At 36.5% G+C, this 20,401-nt stretch overlaps 1 protein-coding gene across 2 annotated transcripts in view; it reads left to right on the forward strand.

Annotated features, from left to right (window-relative positions):
- LRP2 (LDL receptor related protein 2) overlaps positions 1–20,401 on the forward strand; it is a 114,851-nt gene that overhangs the window by 51,536 nt on the left and 42,914 nt on the right. For both annotated transcript variants that reach the window (XM_032692907.1, XM_032692908.1), the window contains exons 25-40: positions 531–908; positions 1,790–2,038; positions 3,189–3,400; positions 3,850–4,034; positions 4,945–5,173; positions 6,285–6,462; positions 7,998–8,126; positions 11,781–11,947; positions 14,398–14,541; positions 15,471–15,580; positions 15,926–16,103; positions 16,441–16,654; positions 17,132–17,371; positions 17,502–17,690; positions 18,738–19,658; positions 20,204–20,369. In XM_032692907.1, the coding sequence (XP_032548798.1) occupies positions 531–908; positions 1,790–2,038; positions 3,189–3,400; positions 3,850–4,034; positions 4,945–5,173; positions 6,285–6,462; positions 7,998–8,126; positions 11,781–11,947; positions 14,398–14,541; positions 15,471–15,580; positions 15,926–16,103; positions 16,441–16,654; positions 17,132–17,371; positions 17,502–17,690; positions 18,738–19,658; positions 20,204–20,369 (3,889 nt within the window). The remainder of the gene's footprint in view (positions 1–530; positions 909–1,789; positions 2,039–3,188; positions 3,401–3,849; positions 4,035–4,944; positions 5,174–6,284; positions 6,463–7,997; positions 8,127–11,780; positions 11,948–14,397; positions 14,542–15,470; positions 15,581–15,925; positions 16,104–16,440; positions 16,655–17,131; positions 17,372–17,501; positions 17,691–18,737; positions 19,659–20,203; positions 20,370–20,401) is intronic.

Raw genomic sequence — 20,401 nt, forward strand, 5'->3', positions numbered from 1 at the left:
AAATTTCAAACGCAGTAGGTTCCTGCTCAGGAGTATCATAAAATCATAGAGTTGCTTGTGTTGGAAGGGACCTTAAAGATCATCTAGTTCCAACTGCCCTTCTGTGGGAAGGGACACCTTCCACTAGACCAAGTTGCTCAAAACCCCATCTGACATGGCCTTGAACACTTCCATGGATGGGGCATCCACAGCATCTCTGGGCAACCTCTTACAGTGCCTCACCACCCTCACAGTATTTATTCCTAATATCTAATATAAACACACTTTCTGTCAGAGCACATATGTACTTGTTCAAAATATAACAATAGTTAAATTGCCTTGTTTGCCACATTATAAATTAGGAGTTAAATTGCTCAGATTTTGAAATGTCATGTAGATTGATTAACTGTGACTCTGTGGCCTGATCTAAAAGCAACACAGTTCTTAATAGTATTGTAAGTAGTTATATAAGAAATTAACTGAACATAGTAATTTTGCTTCTTTGTCAAAAATGGAAACAGCTTCTGAACTGTTAAATGTCCCTGTTTTAGCTACAAGACCACCAGGGATGTGCCACCAGAATGAATTCCAATGTCAATCAGATGGCAGTTGCATTCCTGATAACTGGGAATGTGATGGTCATCTTGACTGTGCAGATGGCTCAGATGAACACCACAGATGTCCTGCCAGAACATGTCCTCCATCTCTTTTCCGCTGTGATAATGGCAACTGTGTCTATCGGGCGTGGATCTGTGATGGTGATAATGACTGCAGGGATATGAGCGATGAGAGAGATTGTCCTACTCAACCTTTTCGATGTCCCAGCTGGCAGTGGCAGTGTCCAGGTCACAGTATCTGTGTGAATCTGAGCAAAGTGTGTGATAATTCTGCTGATTGTCCCAATGGAGCTGATGAATCCCCACTGTGCAGTAAGTTACTGTTCAGGCATCTACTATAGTCTGCTATGTGTTATGGCTTCAGAAAGAAATGGAATATTCAGCGTGCTTTATTTAGTGTTGCAATGTTTCTATCAGAAATGTAAGCACGCTGTAATTAGAGCTCAGATTACTTGGTGGAACTTGCTTGCAGTGAAAGGAGACCACAATGATTGATGAATTCATTAGCTATGTCCAATCATGTGCTCTGAATTTCAGTGTGACTTCTACTGACTTTAAGTATAGGATTTTGTACAACTACATTGGAATGAGCTTTGTGTTCCTGAACGCATTCACTAAAACATAGTATGCTTTAAATGCAGATGAAATCTGATTCAATTCTTAAAATTCTCTTTTAAATTTCTAACTTCAAGAATCATGAAAAAAATCTAGAAGCTCATGTGTAGCCAGAATTTGTATTTATGTTGATTATGAGTTGATTAAAACATAATCTTTTTCTTTCTTTCCTTCTTTCTTCTTTCTCTTTAATCAATGCACATTCTCAGATGAACCCCAGCCAGGTATGATTATAAACGATTTTAAATTATTATTAATTTATGCAATTTTAGGTTTGGAGTGGCACAGTAAATTTTTGTGTATTTCTAGCTATTTTTGTAAAATTTGTTGAAGTGGTTGGACAGCATTCATTTGATGGGATTCAGTAGTACATGTTTTGTTGCTACCTGCTTTTATGTGCATTGTGTGTGTTATATTTTGTGTGAGGGTGGCAGTCCAATCTCACACTGCATAACTGATGGTTCTGCAGTCATGTTTAGCAGCAGTCTTAGGCCAGTAATGCAATTGTAAAGAACTAAATTTAGCATAAGAGGCTTTTGTTGACTCTTTACTTATTTCGTTTCTCAACCCAATTTTAGATCAGGAGAGCTGCTCTGACAATAATGCTGGCTGCACTCATGAATGTATTCAAGGACCCTTTGGAGCTCAGTGTACCTGTCCTATTGGATACCAGCTTGCAAATGACTCCAAGACCTGTGAAGATATTGATGAATGTGACCCTCCAGGCTTTTGTAGTCAGCACTGTTACAATGAGAGAGGGTCTTTTAGGTGTTACTGTGATGAAGGATACATTCTAGAAACCAATGGGAGGACATGTAAGGTAGCAGGTGAGGAACACTGAAGTCAATCTAAAAAATGACAACAGGGTCTGGAAACTGTCCAGCTTTGCCATTTTAATGTTGTTTTCTTTTAAAAGAGCTGTTGTAAACAGCCATTTAGAGTTGTTCTTGGCAGATGACCTTGAGTATTAAAGCTGTCAGCTGAGGAGTTCAATGGAAACTATTATTTCCTTGAAATAATATATTTAAATTAACAGTGTAATTTTTAATCCTGGAATCACCAAAAATAATATTCTGGAGAAAATCACTGTCAGACACCTGTAAGCCAGAGGTTAAAGTTTGCTCTCTGTAAAGTTCGATGCTCATGAAGTGTTTAAATCCCAGTGTTTCACAAGCCTTACCTAGTGCCTGCGCTGCACTTTGCTCATTTCGAAAGACCAAACATCACTGATAACAGCCTTGCTGCCAGTTGTTCTCTGTCTCTTACATAGCATAGTGGCAGTATGTAGGAGTTATATACCCAGTGGAGTTTGCCACCACAGGTTTTCTGATTTAGGGATATACTCAGGTCAAAGAATACGCTTGCATTTTACCTGCATGTAAGTTTGACCCTTACTAATAGGGAATTTCTCATAGTTTGCTGTCTTTATGGTTGCTGCTCTTCAGCAGTTTTTCAGCATCTTATCAGTGTAAGCAGCTGCATAGCAGTCTGTGGCTTCCCTGTAATGTTTCTTTTCCCTTGTTCCCATGCAGTCTAAAGGAGGGGAAAAAAGAGCAGGCAGGTTACAAAGGAGGAACAACCAGGCTGCATAGATTAACTTGTGGTACAAAAAACTTTAGGGGTTGAATCAGGAGTGGGACATAAGAGAGGTTTATGGAGAAATGAGTGTTGGATGTCAGCAGCAAACTGGTTAGGCAATGGGGAAGAAGACCTGAGGTCCAGATATGAGCCTAGAAAAGAAGTCTGTGGAAAGAGTGATGGAGAAAGGATGGAGAAAAGCCAAGGTAGATTAAAAAGTCAGGATGGACAGACTGGGTATGATAATATATCTCGACCTGTGAATTGATTTGAATTTTTCCTTTCAATATGTATATATTGATGCTATAAAGTCATGTAAAATTATTCAGTGTTTCTTTTTCTCACGGAATTACTGTTGAGTAGCTTATTGTTTTATTTTAATTTCTATTCCTTTGACAGAGTCTGGGAATCTTCTTTTGCTGGTGGCAAGTCGTAACCAAATCGTTGTGGATAACATCACTTCTCAGTCACACAGCATTTATTCTCTGGTTCGGGATGGGACCAATATTGTGGCTATTGATTTTGATTCAATCACAGATCGTATCTTTTGGTCTGATACAACACAGGATAAAATTTGGAGTGCTTATCAAAATGGGACTGACAGAAAAATAGTAAGTTTTGCTGAGTTTTTCTTTTCTTTTGTGTAGAGAAAATGAAGACAATGTTTCTTCAGTTAACAAAGGGGAAGAGGAAAATCCAAACATAGTAAGAAGAGAGGTAACATAGACAAATTGAAACAACTTTGTAGATGCTAAGCCAACATTTCGTACAGCTTTTTGAAAAAGAAAACGGAATGCTTTCAAGAAGCCCTTTTTAACATCAAACTATGAGCTGATTTTCCTATTAGTAAATGATAACTTCTTCAGTAGACCTTAGGAAGTTAGTAGGAGTGTTTGGATTTATGCTTTGCCAGCACTTTGAGTATGTACATCGTGACTCATTCTGCATATTAGACCTGGAAAATGTTGGAGATTTGGTTCCCCATTTTCCATATCTATGGAACCACGAAGGGTAAAAATTTATCAACTTCCCCCCTCCTCCTTTTTTTGTTATTAAACAGGTGTTTGACAGTGGTGTCACCGTGACTGAAAGTATAGCAGTAGATTGGATAGGTCGTAACCTTTACTGGACAGACTTTGTTCTGGAAACAATTGAAGTCTCTAAACTGGATGGGAGCCACAGGACTGTGCTGCTCAGTGAAAATATAACAAACCCAAGGGGACTAGTGTTAGATCCCAGAACTGAGTAAGATATATTTTTTTATGTTTTGTTTTGAAAAGATTAATATTTTATGATGCAACTATTAAAATTTGAGATCTACCTAAATTGTATTGTAATTTTAAATTACAAGCAGAAGAGAAAACTTAAAGCAATTTTTACAAATAGTGTGTTTGCAGAGTTGATTTAATATTTAAAGTTATGCGGTAGTTATTGGTGATCTGTTGCTCTGTTTCACTGTGACAAGATGGCTTTTTTCCTATAAAAGATTTTCCTACATTTTGTTCCTAGTTAAGAAATGTTAATTCAAAATTATGATGTATCATTTCACTTAGTGGTATACCACAAACTTATATGTGATTTAATGTCACACGCCTCCCTTCATAGCCCCAAGTCTGAAATAATTATCTATGCTGTATTAATGTTATCACAAAAGTACCTTCCCATTTCAGACAGCAGGTGGCATAGAGTTAATGAAATGTGATGATTTGAACTGTCCATGTGCAAACTTTTACTTTTTTTGCGGTCTTCAGTGCCTTGAACTCTGTTTACTGCCAGCCACATGAGGCTTTTCATTTTTAGTGCTGTTAGCATTGTCACTAACATTATAAAAGTACAAACCTGTATCAAATTATTATATAGCAACCAGAGAATCAGATTATAATCAACAGTGAAAAACAGTGACACCAGTAGCTTCTATATGCTGCTATTACTGACAAATGGAAACAGCAGTAGAAGTGTTAAAAGAATTTTTACAACAGGAATTATGGTAGTATCTCAAGTAAGCATATTGCTGAAATAAATAATTTCAGTATCATTGTGTAGGACTGTTCTTAAAAAGGTTATTTCTATTTTTGATCTAGTGAGTCTTCATGTAACATTTCTCTAGGCAGCTAGATTTTTTCACAGATTGGTAACCACACATTACTTTTTTCAGTGCTCATGTAATGTTCTGGACTGACTGGGGCCAAAACCCTCGGATTGAAAAATCCAGCATGGATGGCAAAATGCGCACAGTGATTATTAATAATAAAATCTACTGGCCCAATGGACTTTCCATTGATTACCCAAATAGACTTCTCTATTTTGCTGATGCTTATCTTGATTATATTGATTTTTGTGATTACAATGGAAACAACAGACGACAGGTGGTTGCAAGCGATCTGGTAAGACATTAAAGAGAAACTGCTGTTTTCCCATGTCCCTGCTGATAGTACTTAAAAATGTATTTTCACAGTTGTAGACTTGGATGTATTTTCCTTCAAAATACTTGGGTGAAGCAGATGTGAAGTATTTTAGCTGCTTCCTGCTGCTGGAAAAAGAGGAATTGCGCATCCTATTCAGTCTCACGGGAGATCTTCAGCAGAACCTGGAGCTGTGTGTAGGCTTAGTGCTTTAGATCATTCTTATCTGTTCTGTCTGCACACATGAAGTCTGAAGGTGACATCTGGCACTGCTTCTACCAGGTGGTGCATTTGCTGTAGGCGAATGTACAAAAAGCCTGAAAGAACTTTTCCCAGTCAGTTCTTGTGAGTGATTATTGCTACTGTTCTTGACGGCATTGAAGGATTTTGTGCTACCAGGACTTGCTGTGTGCAGCATCTTCATGAAGACCATCCCTCTTACAGGCTATCTCTCAATGAAGTGCTGCTGGCAGCTTGTAGCCCTGTCTTTGTACCAACACAGTGGTTCACATGTTCAGTTGGTACACAGAAACTTGTATAAATAACCACATGGATGTTTTGAAGAATTGACCCTTGGGGCTTTTACTGTTGACTGGAGAGACAATTTGTATGAAATGGAAGCCGAGGCAATCTTTCCCTAGTTAGCTGAAATTTAGATAAACCGCCTTCTTTGAACCTCTGGTAAATATTAGGGGAGCATATCAGGGATACAAGTTTTTGAAATGTCTGTAACTCTCACTAGACATTTCCTATTGTGCTCCTGAAAATCTACAGTTGGGTCTTTACTTGTTGGTTCCCTGTGTTCTGCGCTATAGTTAGACTGCTGTGTTAATTCCTCATTCTATTAATCTCACAGGGTCCATATAGCATTTTAATTTTTTAAAAAAATTATACTTTCCCCATAATTAATGTCTTGTTTTCAGACAATAGATGGTATTTCATATTCTTTTGCTGAAAAATATCTTTTAGACAAGGCTACTTCAATATTTATTTATTTATTTAAAAAACATGCTAGGCTCTGTTGTTACTCCATTGCAAGCTTTAAATATGCAAATCTCCAGAACTAAACTGATGAACAACCTTGCCTTTTTAGATATTGCAACATCCACATGCTCTAACTGTCTTTGAAGATTTTGTGTACTGGAGTGACCGCTATACTAACCGAGTAATTCGAGCCAATAAATGGCATGGAGGAAACCAGACAGTTATGATTTATAACATTCACCAGCCTTTGGGGCTTGTGGCAGTCCATCCTGTAAAGCAACCTAATGGTAAGTTCATCAAAACAACTTTGGTAATTGCAGAAATAACATGCAGTAACATCATGCATTGGCACAGTGAGAATCAGTCTTGTCAGCAAATGGGCTGGGCTAAAACAAGCAAATAATTCAAACAATTGACTTGCAACTGACCAAACTGGTATTAGGGAAAGTAACCACCTAGGCAGCATCTAAGGATAATGACTAGCCAAAAAGAATAATAGGGAAGTAGTATATGTCATTTTCTTGCGGTTTGTTCTGAATGTTTTTGTAAGACAATTGGAGCATTTTTGGAAAGTATTTTAATTGTAAAAATTTCTGTGTTTGACATATTGGACTCAATTTCTTATGTGTTAATAATACAATTATTTTTGAAAAGATGACTGTCATCAACCTTCTCTGAAAGTACTTCTGCATTATTTTACTCAATGAAACAATAACAATCATAAATAAACCCCTTCATTGCATTAAATATTCCCTCTAAGATCTTATGCAGGGGATCTTTTGGGGCTGAAAGACTGTAAAAAAAAATAAAATTTTTTCTTTCTGTTAGGTAGAGATATCCTTCAAATCAGACTTTTCCTCATTTCATGGCATGACTTGAAGTGTGGGAAATATATCAATATGAATATTGTCTTTCAGCTTTTGTTATATTTCTTGTGTATGAGGTGTTTCCAATTAATAAATATTACAATGGCTTACTTTTTTTTTGCCTTGAAAGATACCCCCATACCAGGGAGGGTAGAGACTTGCATTTGAGTAAGGCAATTTCAGTGCTGTATTTGTTTTGGAACAAAACCTTCCTCAGTCATGTTTAGAACATGTTTTCAGTTCTTGCTGGTTTTTATTTTAGGAACAATTGCACAATTTCTTGGAGCTTCCAAGTTTCTTAAAATAAGGTCTGCTGCAATTGCTAAGGATATACTCAAAATCTGATTTTTGTTTTCTTATGAAGATGACTCATCCTGAAAAATCCTCTTTAGCAGCAAGTTTGTGGAAGTGGTCTAGGTTGAATTTTAGTGTACAGTAATAATAGCAGCCAGGAGAGATCCTCTTCGCTGTCTTTTTTTGGCATTTTACAACTTTAAACTGGCAGTTTCAAAGCGATCCAAGAAATTTGGCATTGAACTCCCACTGTCTTTGAGCAAGACATACCAACTATTTTCTCTTTGGTTTCTCCAAGAAGTCTCAGTAAATAATTTAAAACCCCCATCTAGAAGGGTTACAATAATCAAGGACTGAAAATCCCGTAGACCTCCTGTTGCAGTTAAGAAAAGTCTGAAATGGAGTTTGAAAGATTTTCTATGATGCATAAAATTTGAAAAGACCACTATGATAATAGTCCTTGTTTTACATGGAAAATTGTATCCTGTTATGAGTGTATTATATAGCTTGTGGTTCTTGGAAATGATTTCATTTTTTTAATTTTAAAGAAATAGCAAAACTTACTTAGTGCTGAGTTGATATTACCAGGAGCAATGAGATAGAATATTCTTTCCAGTCACTCATATTGTTACAGTTGCTAATAGTTCCTTTTTAAATTTTAGGTATTAATTCCTGTGCATCGTCCCCCTGTAGCCACCTCTGCTTGCTTTCTTCATCTGGACCGCTTTTTTTTTCCTGTGCTTGTCCTTCAGGATGGATCCTTTCTCCTGATAACAGGAACTGCATGAGAGGTAGGGCAGTAATAACAAAAGACCCAAATGCTGTCAAGTATATCCCTCTCTTAGGCAAAAAGCATACTTCAGTGGGCTGCTGCTCATGAAATCAAAGTTTGGGGCCACTTCAGGCAGCCTTTATTTAGGACACATGTAATGTACTTGACCTAAAGGTTTGGAGACAGGTTTGGGAAACAACTGAGTCAGAGATTCAGGTGCTTCATTTGGGGAAAATCGATGAACTCAATTTTCTTATAAGCACTTTAAAGAAGCCACATTTTAAAATTTCTCACCACATTGAATGTTTTACTTTTGGAATACATCTGGAAGGAATTTATTATCAGTTAAAAATGAAAACATACTCTGGCAGATCGTTGTGTTCATTTTAAGTATTCAGCTCAGAAACATGTTTTTAAGAGTTGTAATTGTAAGAATGTTGAGATGCAGGACTAGAGGGGACTCCCTTAGTTACTCAAGTTTGTTTCCTTCTTGCCCTTGACCTCATGTCATATGTTCTCTTTCACCAGTCAAGTTTTAGATTAATATGAGTTCTTGCCAGAAATTCACTGAATTTCACAATTTGGTATTTGGAAACCTGATTTTTTTTGTTCAAACGTAATATCTTCCCAGTTTACTCCCATTTCTGATACCATTTTTGTCCTTCGGGATAAATAGCATTAGTAGTTCTCCTTTAGCATTGTTATATGTTTTGTTGTGTATATTTGAAGTGGCTGTCCTATTCTCTCTCAGCCTTATTTTGCTAAGAAGTAAGTTATGATCTTTTGGTTTCCTCTAATCAGGAGAGATGTTCTCCCTGTTTCTTATGACTCTCTTCAGCCTATCTGAACTAATGCATTTTGAAATTCATATCAGAATTTCTCATTTTGAGCTTTTCCCCCTCCCCTGTGTAAAATATTAGTGTGCCAAATGCAGAAGGTCTAAAAACACAGCCTAAAATTATGTGTACATACATGTGATGCAGCTGTAACAGAAATAATCTTTACAAACAAAATGTGGTGTCAAAATGTTATACTGAACTTTCTTTGAATAATCCACAATGATTTGTAAAAATTATTTAGCCTGTTCATTTAAAAAGAAAATTCAAAGCACTGGCAGGCAACTTGTGACTAGAAATTTAACCACATTGCTGCTGTCAGATGAAGCATTCATTATTAATTTTTTCATCATTGTACAGATATCAAGTGTACTGGTGTCTCCCTGTATAGGGAAGCTTCAAAACATTGAAATTTAAGTAGAAATTATCTTTGGGATAAACTAACATTAGAAATCTCTGTCCATCAAAAAATCCTTTTCTTTTAAAACTATCCAAATGTTAAAGGCCATATCATGCTCTTTTCCTGCCCGTTGCTTTCGCAGTATGTTCTTTAAAGGGTTGTATTGCATTCATATTTTTCTGAGCAGCAGCAAGGGAATTACCAATTTATATGATCTGAAATGAAGTGCAGATTTGAAGAGGGTTTCTTTTAGAAATCTGCACTTGTTTTGTTATGTGCAGGTTTATAGAGCGATCATAATGAAAGAAATGGAACATGGCAGGGATGAAGCACATGCACATGTAGAGGTTGACCCAAATCTGCCACTGAATTGAACTATTGACAGTTGTTTATTTCTTGCATGTTGTAAATTTCCCTTTGTCTGCTTAGGTACAGTTGTGTCCCTTTTAGAAATCACATTATTGTTCAATATAAACTGTGTAAGAAAGAGATAGAAGTATCCTTCTGTAAAGCACAGTTCTTTTAAACTATATGGGATTATTTTATTCTTTTAAGATGGAATTTATATAGTTAAAACAGTATGTAGAAAACATCTACAGATGTGGGGAATAAAAAAAAAGGATATTTGCTGAAGGTCAGTACATCAGCAAAAGTTAAAAAATATATTGATTTTTTTAATGGTAAAATATCTTAATCATTGCTAATGACTAATGTCCCTGCTGATGGCAGGAGGCTTGGAACTAGATGATCTTTAAGGTCGCTTCCAGCCCAGACCATTTCATGATTACATGGGAGTAGGCAATTTTATTTCTTTTCTAATTTTTACTGTTGTCCTTATCCTTGCTGTCATTGTTTACTTTATTAGGCCAGCAGAATCTTTCAGAAGAAAGGTTAAACTGCACTGCATACATTTGATTGCCCAGTGTCTCTACAGACAATGATATTGCTGGTCTCTGCCTACTTAGTTTGCATATTAAACACTACTGACTTCATGTGGATGGAAAGGCATTTATTGTAGGATTGCACCATTTTTTAGCTTTATATAAGATGAAGAAATCTTGCCTTTGCACTTATTTTAAACAGCGTTTCAGGTTGATTTTAAAGATGGTAATGTAGCAAGCTGCCTTGGAAACAAAGAAGTGACTTTGTGTATATTAAAATATTATATTAAAATGGTACATGTGCATATTTAATATAATACATGAATTTTATATAGATTATAATTTGTCATGTAAATTGTTTAAAAATTGCAGAAGTTATATTAATGTCTATCTGATGAAGCTACACAGGTTTTTAAATCTCTATAGCTCAGCATATTTGCTCTATTGTCTATCTTAAAAGTGAGGAATAATCAGATTGTATAGATTTACATAGGTGTAAAACTCAAAGCAGTAAATCAAATTTGACAAATACTTCCAGCAACCAGAGAGAAGTATGGAGAATAATTTTTGAGATGTGCAGTGATGCTGTGATTTGTGGGTTTTCATGTCAAAATTTTCACTGCAAAATTTATATAAATATTGCAATTAAGCAGCCAGTGAAGAAAATCCAATCCAAACAAACAAGTCTTTGATCTGTTATAAAATAGGAAATGGGTTATTGCTACAGCAGCCCATTTTCCTACTAAATGGTAGCTTGTGCCTACGGGGAGAAGAGGCTAGAATTTGTTCTCCAAAGACAAAAGGACAAGGAAGAGGGAAATCAGCATTTAGAACATTCTCTTCCCCTACTCCTTAGCAGATGAGAAATGCAGTTACTGACTCTCCCTCTACAGCTCTCCAATGCATTTTCTCAGATCACCTGACTAGCTGCCCGTTGTTAATAAGATTTAAGCATAACAGAACAAGTTTACCAGAAAGTAAATATACTATAAGGGAGTATGTCTGCTCCCTTAGAGATAAAACAGGAAAACACAATACTGCAGTTATATTTAATAATGAAAATCAGCAGTTGCTGCAGTGACATTATTCTATGCTTGTGAGTCCTGCTTAATAGCCATTAGAACCCATCACAGGCAGGTCCTGCAGAATCTCAGAGCTTTGCCTGGCTGGTTCCCATCAGGTCATGTAGAATCCTCAGAGCTTTGTCCTGATGGTTCCCATTCTCAGAGATTTGTAAAAGCTGCTTAGAGCAGCTGCACTGATGTCCTTCTTCCCTTGACTAGCAATGAGTGATCCTACTTTATTTACTTCCTTCCTCTCAGAATTTGCATTGTGATTGCCCAGTGCTGAAACTTTAAATGTTACAACAATTTCAGTAATTGATAACCTCGCTCCTAGTGAGGGATCAAACTTCTAGGTAAGTGGTTTCAAAGCACCACTGGTAAAATTGAACCCTTCTCAGCACCAGGGAACTTCTGTGTGGGAGCGGGAAAGCATATTATAATGACATTTTCTTGAGCAGAAGCAACTCTGAGTTACACTGTATGTTTTCACAGTTGAACACCCTTTCCTTATTGCTGTAAGAGATAATATAATTTATGGAATTTCTCTGAACCCTGAGGAGAAGACAAATGATGCTATGGTTCCAATAGCAGGAGTTCAAAATGGTGTTGATGTTGACTTTGATGACTCTGAGCAGATGATTTATTGGGTTGAAAATCCGGTAAGTTGGTATTTGCGTTCCAAATGTGCATTAAATTAAGACTTCTTATTTTTAAAGAGTGTTTTGGACTGCAGTATATTAGCATTGCTGGTAAGAATTTTGATAAAAATAGTAGGAAAGAATGCAATGGTGGGGTTTTTAGGTTTTTGGTTTGGTTTGGTTTGGTTTTTTCCCCACTAGGACAAAATAAAGAAACTTCATCTCTCTTATGAAGTAGTTCTTATCTTTGGCAGTAGAAACATTTGATTAATGTTTTTTCTGGCTCAGAGACATGAGCAGGAAATATTGGAAAGCACTGACAGACCCACACTCTCAGCCCTGCTGTACTATAGTCCACTCTCTCTACTCTCTCTTGACTGAGGACTTAATTCTGCGAACACGGCCACAGCACTTCTCCATGGAAGTAGTACACTGGACACAGTGGCACTTAATATTAGAATGAATGTGTATGCATCTGATCTGAGCACTTGATGAAGTAACACAGTAGAGAGGCACCTTTTCCTTTAAACGGAAAATTGTTGCAAAGTCACAACAATTTCCAGATAGCACATATGAGGCTTATAGATCTAAAAAATAATTTGAACTAATTTTTAATAGTTGATTATAATTGTTTGATGAGATGTTTTTATTGCTGGTCCTGAACAAGGAAATTATATGTGTTCCCTAAGCCTAATTTGCCACTAAAAAAAAAAAAAAATCCAAATTTTTGCAGGATGGACACTTAAAAAGAAAAAAATCTATGGTAGTCTGGGAAGCAGATGAGAGAGTACGCTACTGATTCAACAGTACGTTTTAAGTCTTGGAAGCATAAAAACAATTCTTTTTTTCAAGAAAAGCAGTGCTTAGGTCCTGGAGAAGTATGATGGTAGATAAGGAAATTGATATAATTATATAATTATATAATTCACACAAACCTGTTATGTTTCATCCACACACAATTTTTGGTTTTTTTTCCCAACTTGTTTTCTTTACATTTTGCATCTTTGAAGTGAATATAATTTTAAAAACTACTAATTAATAAGCCTGTTCCCTGTCACTCATAAAGAAACTACAATTTATTTAATTATTTATTCTTTTAAAGTTAGAATATTTAGTTCCAGTGAAGTATTTGAATAGACCTATTTAAGCAAACTTTTGCCCAAGAAACTAGGTAAATACTCAGGAATCTATTTAATTCTTCCTGCAGTCTGAAAAAATGTTCCTGACAGACCTCAGCCAGCAGATACAGCTGACATATACAAAAGCCTTTTCAGTTCTGTAGGAGGTCAAGGGCTGATACATCCATTAGCAGTGCTGGCAAGTGAAATGCCAGGTGCCTTTGCAGGCTGAGTGTGGATATGTGCTCTGTTTTAGTTAGGTATTGACAAAGCCTGACAAATGTGTGGCTGTATCCCTGACCTGCGAACCTCAGGCTTCTGTTGCTCCCAAACAGTGCCGAGACACCTGTGTCAGTCATGGCTCACTCTGAGAAAAAGATGTTTCTCTGTTTTCTAATGATGGAAGCATATTTGCCTACTTTCTTAATTGTCCATTACCACAGGGCCTCTTCCTTAACACCACATTTTGCCTCCATCCATTGCATGTTTGGCTTTTCCTGGGGTTTGCCTACGCTTGCATAGTTTGTTGCTGTAATTTCAGGGCCAGTGTTGGCAGCATTTGAAGCTGTAGTTAGAGTTCAAGTGAACATCCAGCTTGTTCACTCTTTCTGAAGCAAACTCGGGAAACAGAGATAAAAATAGGAGTGCCCCACTATTCTACTTGTAAACACTTAAGTTTTTTTCTTTAGCCATCGTGTTCCATAGGTTGTTAATTGTAAATGTCAATAATAGGCAGGATAACTGTCTTTAAAGTGCCTATCATATTAGACACTGTTGTAAACATCGCGCATCCATCAGACTCTCACAGTAGGGTTTATAGAGTACCAAAAATTATCCTGTTTTCCTACTTTTTTTCTGAAGGCCTAGGGATTCAAGGGGAGGATAATTTGCAAATAGCATTATATTGTTTGGATTCAGCAAGCAGCACACTGCTGGTGTCTAAGAAATTTTAGTTATTTAAGTCAGCAGTGAGTTTGGCCTGGAGCTCAGTTTTTTGCCATCTGAGGTGCTGATTCCTTTCTGAAGCACCATTTCCAATTCTGCACTGAGATATTTAGACAGTAGGCTGATATCATGATAATAAAGCAATTAAGATTATGCATGGACCATATGATCACTGGGTCCTTTTCCTAAAGTTGTTTCTACCTTGCTCCTGTTCTAAGATGGCAACTGCAACCTGTTGTCCATTTTTTACTGCCTGGATCTGCTCTATTTCTGCCTCTACCTCCTCCCTCCTTGAGCTGGGCTAGCATTAGAAAAGATTGCAATATAGAATAAGTACTCATATAGTTGGAATAGAACAGTGTTTTCTGCTCTTGACATTATTTCACTTTTGTTATCTTTTTTTCCAAGGGTGAAATTCACAGAGTGAGGTCAGATGGAACCAACAGGTCAGTTTTCGCTCCAGCAGCTGTTATTGGTTCTCCTGTTGGTCTGGCATTGGACTGGATATCTGCAAACCTGTATTACAGTAACCCAGGGACACAATCAATTGAGGTAATTATTTAAGAGGGACAATTGGAAAGCAAGATCCTAGATTTTTCACTGCTATGTATACAGGTTTAAATTAGTAATATTTATTTAATGAAAAGCTGAAATTAGGTTTATTTTAAAGTGCAACCAGTCTGTAGAAAAATACTTTATAAACTTGAAAGATAAAGTTAAATTTGGGCGTAGTCAAGGAAATACAAAGCAGGAAAATTTATTTGTGCATAGATCTGTTCTCTTTTTCTTTTTCCCTTCAACTCATTAGGCTTCTAGCGTTTGACACACAACCTCTCTGATGACTAGAGTTGCTGTTGTTACTATCCTCACTTCAAATCAGTGATCCCAATGCAGTGCCTCTGATAGTAAAGGAATGTTGTTGTTGAATGCAGTAAAGTCTAGTCCCAAATGCTTTGATAGCATATTAGGTAGCTTTCTGGAGACTAACAATCTCATGGTATGTGAAGGATAAAATTACCTTTTAGTGTAGGGAAATAGAGGATAAGTAATATATAATGCAGTAATGACTGTGAATAAACCCAGTCATTAGTGTCCTTGTCCCAAAATATAAATGCGTACTATTAAATTAAACAGCAGCTAATTTGAGCTAATGAAATGGGATACATCCTAAATCAGCATTTCATCAACCCCTTCAGGCTGTAATACTTTGAAGATATTATGGAAACTGAAAAATGAACTATTTTCATACCTAGGATACTTGTTAACAGAGACAGGTTCAGAGCTGCAAGCAGCGCTCATTCAAGGGGTGCACGTAAGAGAAGGGAGATTTTAGAGTAGAGAAAAATGTGCTTTTTTTTCACGGTGTTTGAGAAAGTCTTCTGCAATTTCAACTCCCTATTGATTTAGGCTTCCTTCCTGTAATTTGAAAATGTGCCGTAAGTTCTGTATTACATGCTCTTATGAGTTCAATGTTTGCATAGGTCCTGAAGCTGCACGGTGACGTAATGTACAGGAAAACACTGATTACCAATGATGGCACCCCTCTGGGAGCTGGCACACCAATTGGTTTGGCAGTTGATCCAGCAAGAGGGTAAATTTCCAAAAGTTGTCTTTGCTCATGAGTGTATTCTCCGTATTTTTCTTAATTTTTAGGGTCTTCAAATTTCATCCTGGATTTGACATGGTTTTGCTTTTTTTCGTATTTGTACAGAATTTATTTACTCTTTTTAAACTCTATACAATAATTGCATAGCTTCATAAATTGTTGCGTAGATGTTCATTCTCCTTAATTTACCATATATTTGTATGGTAACATTTTTTAGTTAAAAAGAATCTCAGGATATTATGATTGTGAAAAAATCTCAGAAAAGTGGGACTCTGGTCCACTGATCTCCCTTATCAGCTTTGCTAACAAATGTGGTAATGTCTGTTATAGGAGGCTGTACTGGACAGACCAAGGAACTGACAGTGGAGTTCCAGCAAAGATTGCCAGTGCAAACATGGATGGATCAGGCATACAAACACTATTCACTGGCAACCTGGACCATGTAGAGTTCCTTACCATTGACATTAAGGATCAAAGGTTGTACTGGGCTGTCACAAGCACAGGAGTGGTAGGAGATATTTTTTTATAATAACTTTTTTATCTGTCTCTGCATCTGTGATTCACATGAGTGATTCAGTTACTTCAGTTTTCTCTTGTAACTGGGAGTTGTGGGGCCAGGCAAAATCCGAATAAGTGTTTTATTAAATACCATTACAAGTATATGACCATAAATCATATACTGCTGGCCCTTTCTTTCTTACCTTGTACATAAAGATTTCATGCATAAGAGATTTTAGTAGCACGTGTTGCATTTAGTTTTATATAACATTTTAGTTTTATTACAACATTGAACTTTTATTATAAAAAATGTAATCCTTATCTTAATCTTTGAATTGATTTCATAGATTGAGAGAGGCAATGTGGATGGTACAAATCGTGTGACCCTGGTGGTTCATCTTTCTCATCCGTGGGGAATTGCTGTGTATGATACATTTCTGTACTATACTGACCGAGATTATGAAGTGATTGAACGAGCTGACAAATCCACTGGTGCAAACAAAGTAGTACTGAGAGATAATGTGCCAAGACTGAAAGGCCTGCGTGTGTATTACCGAGACAGTGAGTATTTGCAAGAGAGATATTTCAGTATATTCAACTTGTGAAAACTCAGACTTCCCTTAGAGATAGAGCGTATGCCTTTTCAAAGGAAATGCTTTGATTTGGCTTTCAGGAAAAGTGTCAGAAGCATTTTGCCTGGTTTTGGTAAAGAGGTGGTCCATCATCTACTTAAAGCATCTATTGGGTTATGTAATTTTACTAAATTATTATCAATGTAGTGTTGACTAAATAAGAAGTTTTGTTACTTTAGCTTCAAATCTGTTTTATCTGATTCTTGACCCCATTGATCGTAGATGACAAGAAACCAACAAATCTATTTGCTAACACATCTGTGCTAAAATGAACAATGATTAAGATCTTTATTTTTGTCAACTGATTGTTAATACTGTACAAATGTATGAATTTGGATATATATCTGTGGGTGTTTGGGATGATACAGTTCAGATTTTTATGTCTTGCCATCTGTGCCTTTCACAGATTCTGCTGGTTCCTCAAATGGCTGCAGTAATAATATTGGAGTTTGCCAGCAGCTTTGCTTGCCTGTACCTCATGGATTATTCTCCTGTGCCTGTGCTACTGGCTTTCAGCTAAATCCTGATAACAGAACCTGTTCCCCGTACAGTTCATTTGTAATTGTATCTATGCTTTCTGCAATTAAAGGATTTAGTTTAGAGACATCAGATCACTCTGAAGCCATGGTACCACTGGCAGGAAGAGGTATGTGAATATTGTAATAGGAAAAAATCTTGTAATGCCTAGTATTTTGGCATTTCTTTCTGGCATAACACATTTTAAATAAGTTAGCTTATATAAAAAATATTAATTATTACTTTTCAAAATATTTCAGGACGAAATGCACTTCATGTGGATGTTCACATGCCTTCTGGTTTCATTTACTGGTGTGACTTCAGTAGCACAGTTTCTTCTCAGAATGCAATACGTAAAATTAAACCAGATGGTTCTTACTTTAGAAATGTTGTCACAAATGGAATAGGACGAAATGGGATCCGTGGCATTGCAATTGACTGGGTAGCAGGTAAGCACAGCTGAATTTAGGAGAATGTTACTCTTTATAGGTTGTAAAATTTTAAGACTAACATAAACAGATCCTAATGGAAGTACCATGGTTCTAATTTGTGTCTCTATGGACTGATTTGAAAACAAGAGGGAGTAATGAATGGCTCTTATTTTTTTATAGATTTGTAAAGATGAAAGTTTATTAGGATAGATGTATGGAGTCTTTTCTCTCATAAAGATTTCGTATTTGTCTTAGGTCTCTCTTCTTGTCTGTACATTTGTAAGTTGCTGTTATCTGGTGTACTACCATTGTGAAAAATGTACCAGAGAAGAGTGCACAAAACTTGTCTGATGACATTGTAAATAAGAAAGGACTTTTCATCTACCCTCAGATTGCTGTGTATAAATACTGTAAATTATAATGAAAAGTAAAAAAAGCAGAAGATATACTTGGTCTTTGAACTTTAATTTCCCCACTTTCATTTCTTGTTCCTATTTAAACATATTAGAGATTAACTAAATATTAACTCTTCAGAAAGTATTAATCAAACATTGACATTACTACCTTGATTTTATATGTATATGTACTGTATATATGTTTTGCAAAAGTTCTTCAGTTGATTGATAGGCTTGTTGGGATGAGTTTTAGGACAACTATCTTCTATAAACACTTAATTTAGTTACTGTATGCAATCCTATGTCATAACATGGATTTCATTGTTGTGTGTTGTAAAAGGTAAAAATATATGTATTTTTATATATATATTTTTATATATATATATAAAAGTACACCTAAATGACAACTGTAGTTAATGCACTTTGGTCTTTTACCACTGATATCTTTGGCAATCCATTAGGATTTAGAAATTATTTGACTGCTGTCAGTTTGGGTATCATCTTTCTAATTCCTCAGATTGTAGGCAAGTACTTTATGCTTCCAATTACTAAGATATTTATGATGGCTATTCATTTTATGGTTTACTATTCTTTTAGCAGCTTGTGTTTCTCAGGTATTGATGTCAATATTAACTTTCTCCTTTTTTTCTTTTTTTTTTTTAATATACAGGAAATCTTTATTTTACAAATGCATTCCTGACGGAGACTTTTATTGAAGTTTTGCGCTTAAACACAACTTATCGTCGTGTGCTGCTTAAAACTACTATAGATATGCCAAGGCACATAGTGGTTGACCCAAAAAACAGATATCTGTTCTGGGCAGACTATGGGCAAAATCCAAAGATAGAACGTGCATTTCTTGACTGCACCAACAGAACAGTTCTTGTGTCTGAGGGCATTGTCACACCTCGTGGGTTGGCCATAGATCACAGCAATGGCTATGTTTACTGGGTGGATGATTCCCTAGATATGATTGCAAGAATTCAGCCTGATGGTGGTGATGTTGAAATTGTACGCTATGGCAGCCGCTATCCAACTCCATATGGTATCACTGTCTTTGGCAGTTCTATGATCTGGGTGGATCGAAACCTGAAAAAAGTCTTCCAAGCCAGCAAGGAACCGGGCAATACTGATCAGCCAACAGTAATAAGAGATAACATTAATTGGCTAAGGGATGTTACAATTTACGACAGTAATTTCCAGTCACGTTCACCCCTTGATGTCAACAACAACCCTTGTTTGGACAACAATGGAGGTTGTTCTCACCTCTGTTTTGCCATCCCTTACGTGCAGACACCTAAATGTGGTTGTGCCTTTGGAACGCTAGGCAGTGATGGCAAGAGATGTTCCATTTCAACTGATGATTACCTGATTTTTGCTCTTGAGAATGCCCTCAGAAGTATCCACCTAGATCCCGAAAATCACAGTCCTCCCTTCCGCACAATCAATGTGTTAAGAACTGCTGTGGCCCTGGATTTTGACAGCATAAACAACCGAATATATTTTACACAAAGTTTTCCTTCAGGGACGGGAAGAATCAGTTATGTTAATATTTACTCAGGAATTGCCTCTCCAACAGTAATTGCATCTGGTAAGTGCACTGAAATGTGATACAATGTAATTAGGTGTTAAAAAAATGGACTGCGGCACCTAGAATTAGCTAAGGAGGTATTTTTGTGCTGGATGGTCAAGGTAGACTATTTAGTTAAAATGTCTAATGAAATGTACCTTTTGCTTCCTCATTTTTTCCTCTTCTGAGAGTCTTATTTCATCTTGATCACAATGAAATGGAAATATAAAACTGGATAGATATTATTCTGTATATAAAATAAGTAATAAATTAAAATGATGTATAGTAAATTAACATTATGAAGTGAAGGAGGATTCCTGCTACTTGGAGAATAGCAATCAAAACTTATGTTTATGTGAGGAAAAGGTGTTTGTAACCCTACAGCATACACAGGGCTGCCTGAGTGTTAAGTATTACTACTTGGGATTTTTAAATGGACAAATTTGCTCTGGCACCAGTGGCATTTCAAAGAAGTCTTTGATGTTGCCAAATTATAATAGATGAAGGGTGTTGCAGCATCTAGGAAATCATACTGAGCTGTGTGTGTTTGCTTGCATGTGTCTAAGACCTGGGGACTCCAGATGGCATAGCATTTGACTGGATCAACAACAGAGTTTATTACAGTGACTACCTCAATCAGACTATCAGCTCCATGTCTGTGGATGGATCGAATCACACAGTGATTGCCCGGGTGCCACGACCCAGAGCTGTTGTATTAGATCCCTGCAGAGGGTATGTGCTGTTCTTTATTTTGACTGCAGGTG

This window comes from Chiroxiphia lanceolata, chromosome 7 (assembly GCF_009829145.1).
Source record: "Chiroxiphia lanceolata isolate bChiLan1 chromosome 7, bChiLan1.pri, whole genome shotgun sequence".
In the NCBI taxonomy this organism is placed as follows: domain Eukaryota; kingdom Metazoa; phylum Chordata; class Aves; order Passeriformes; family Pipridae; genus Chiroxiphia; species Chiroxiphia lanceolata.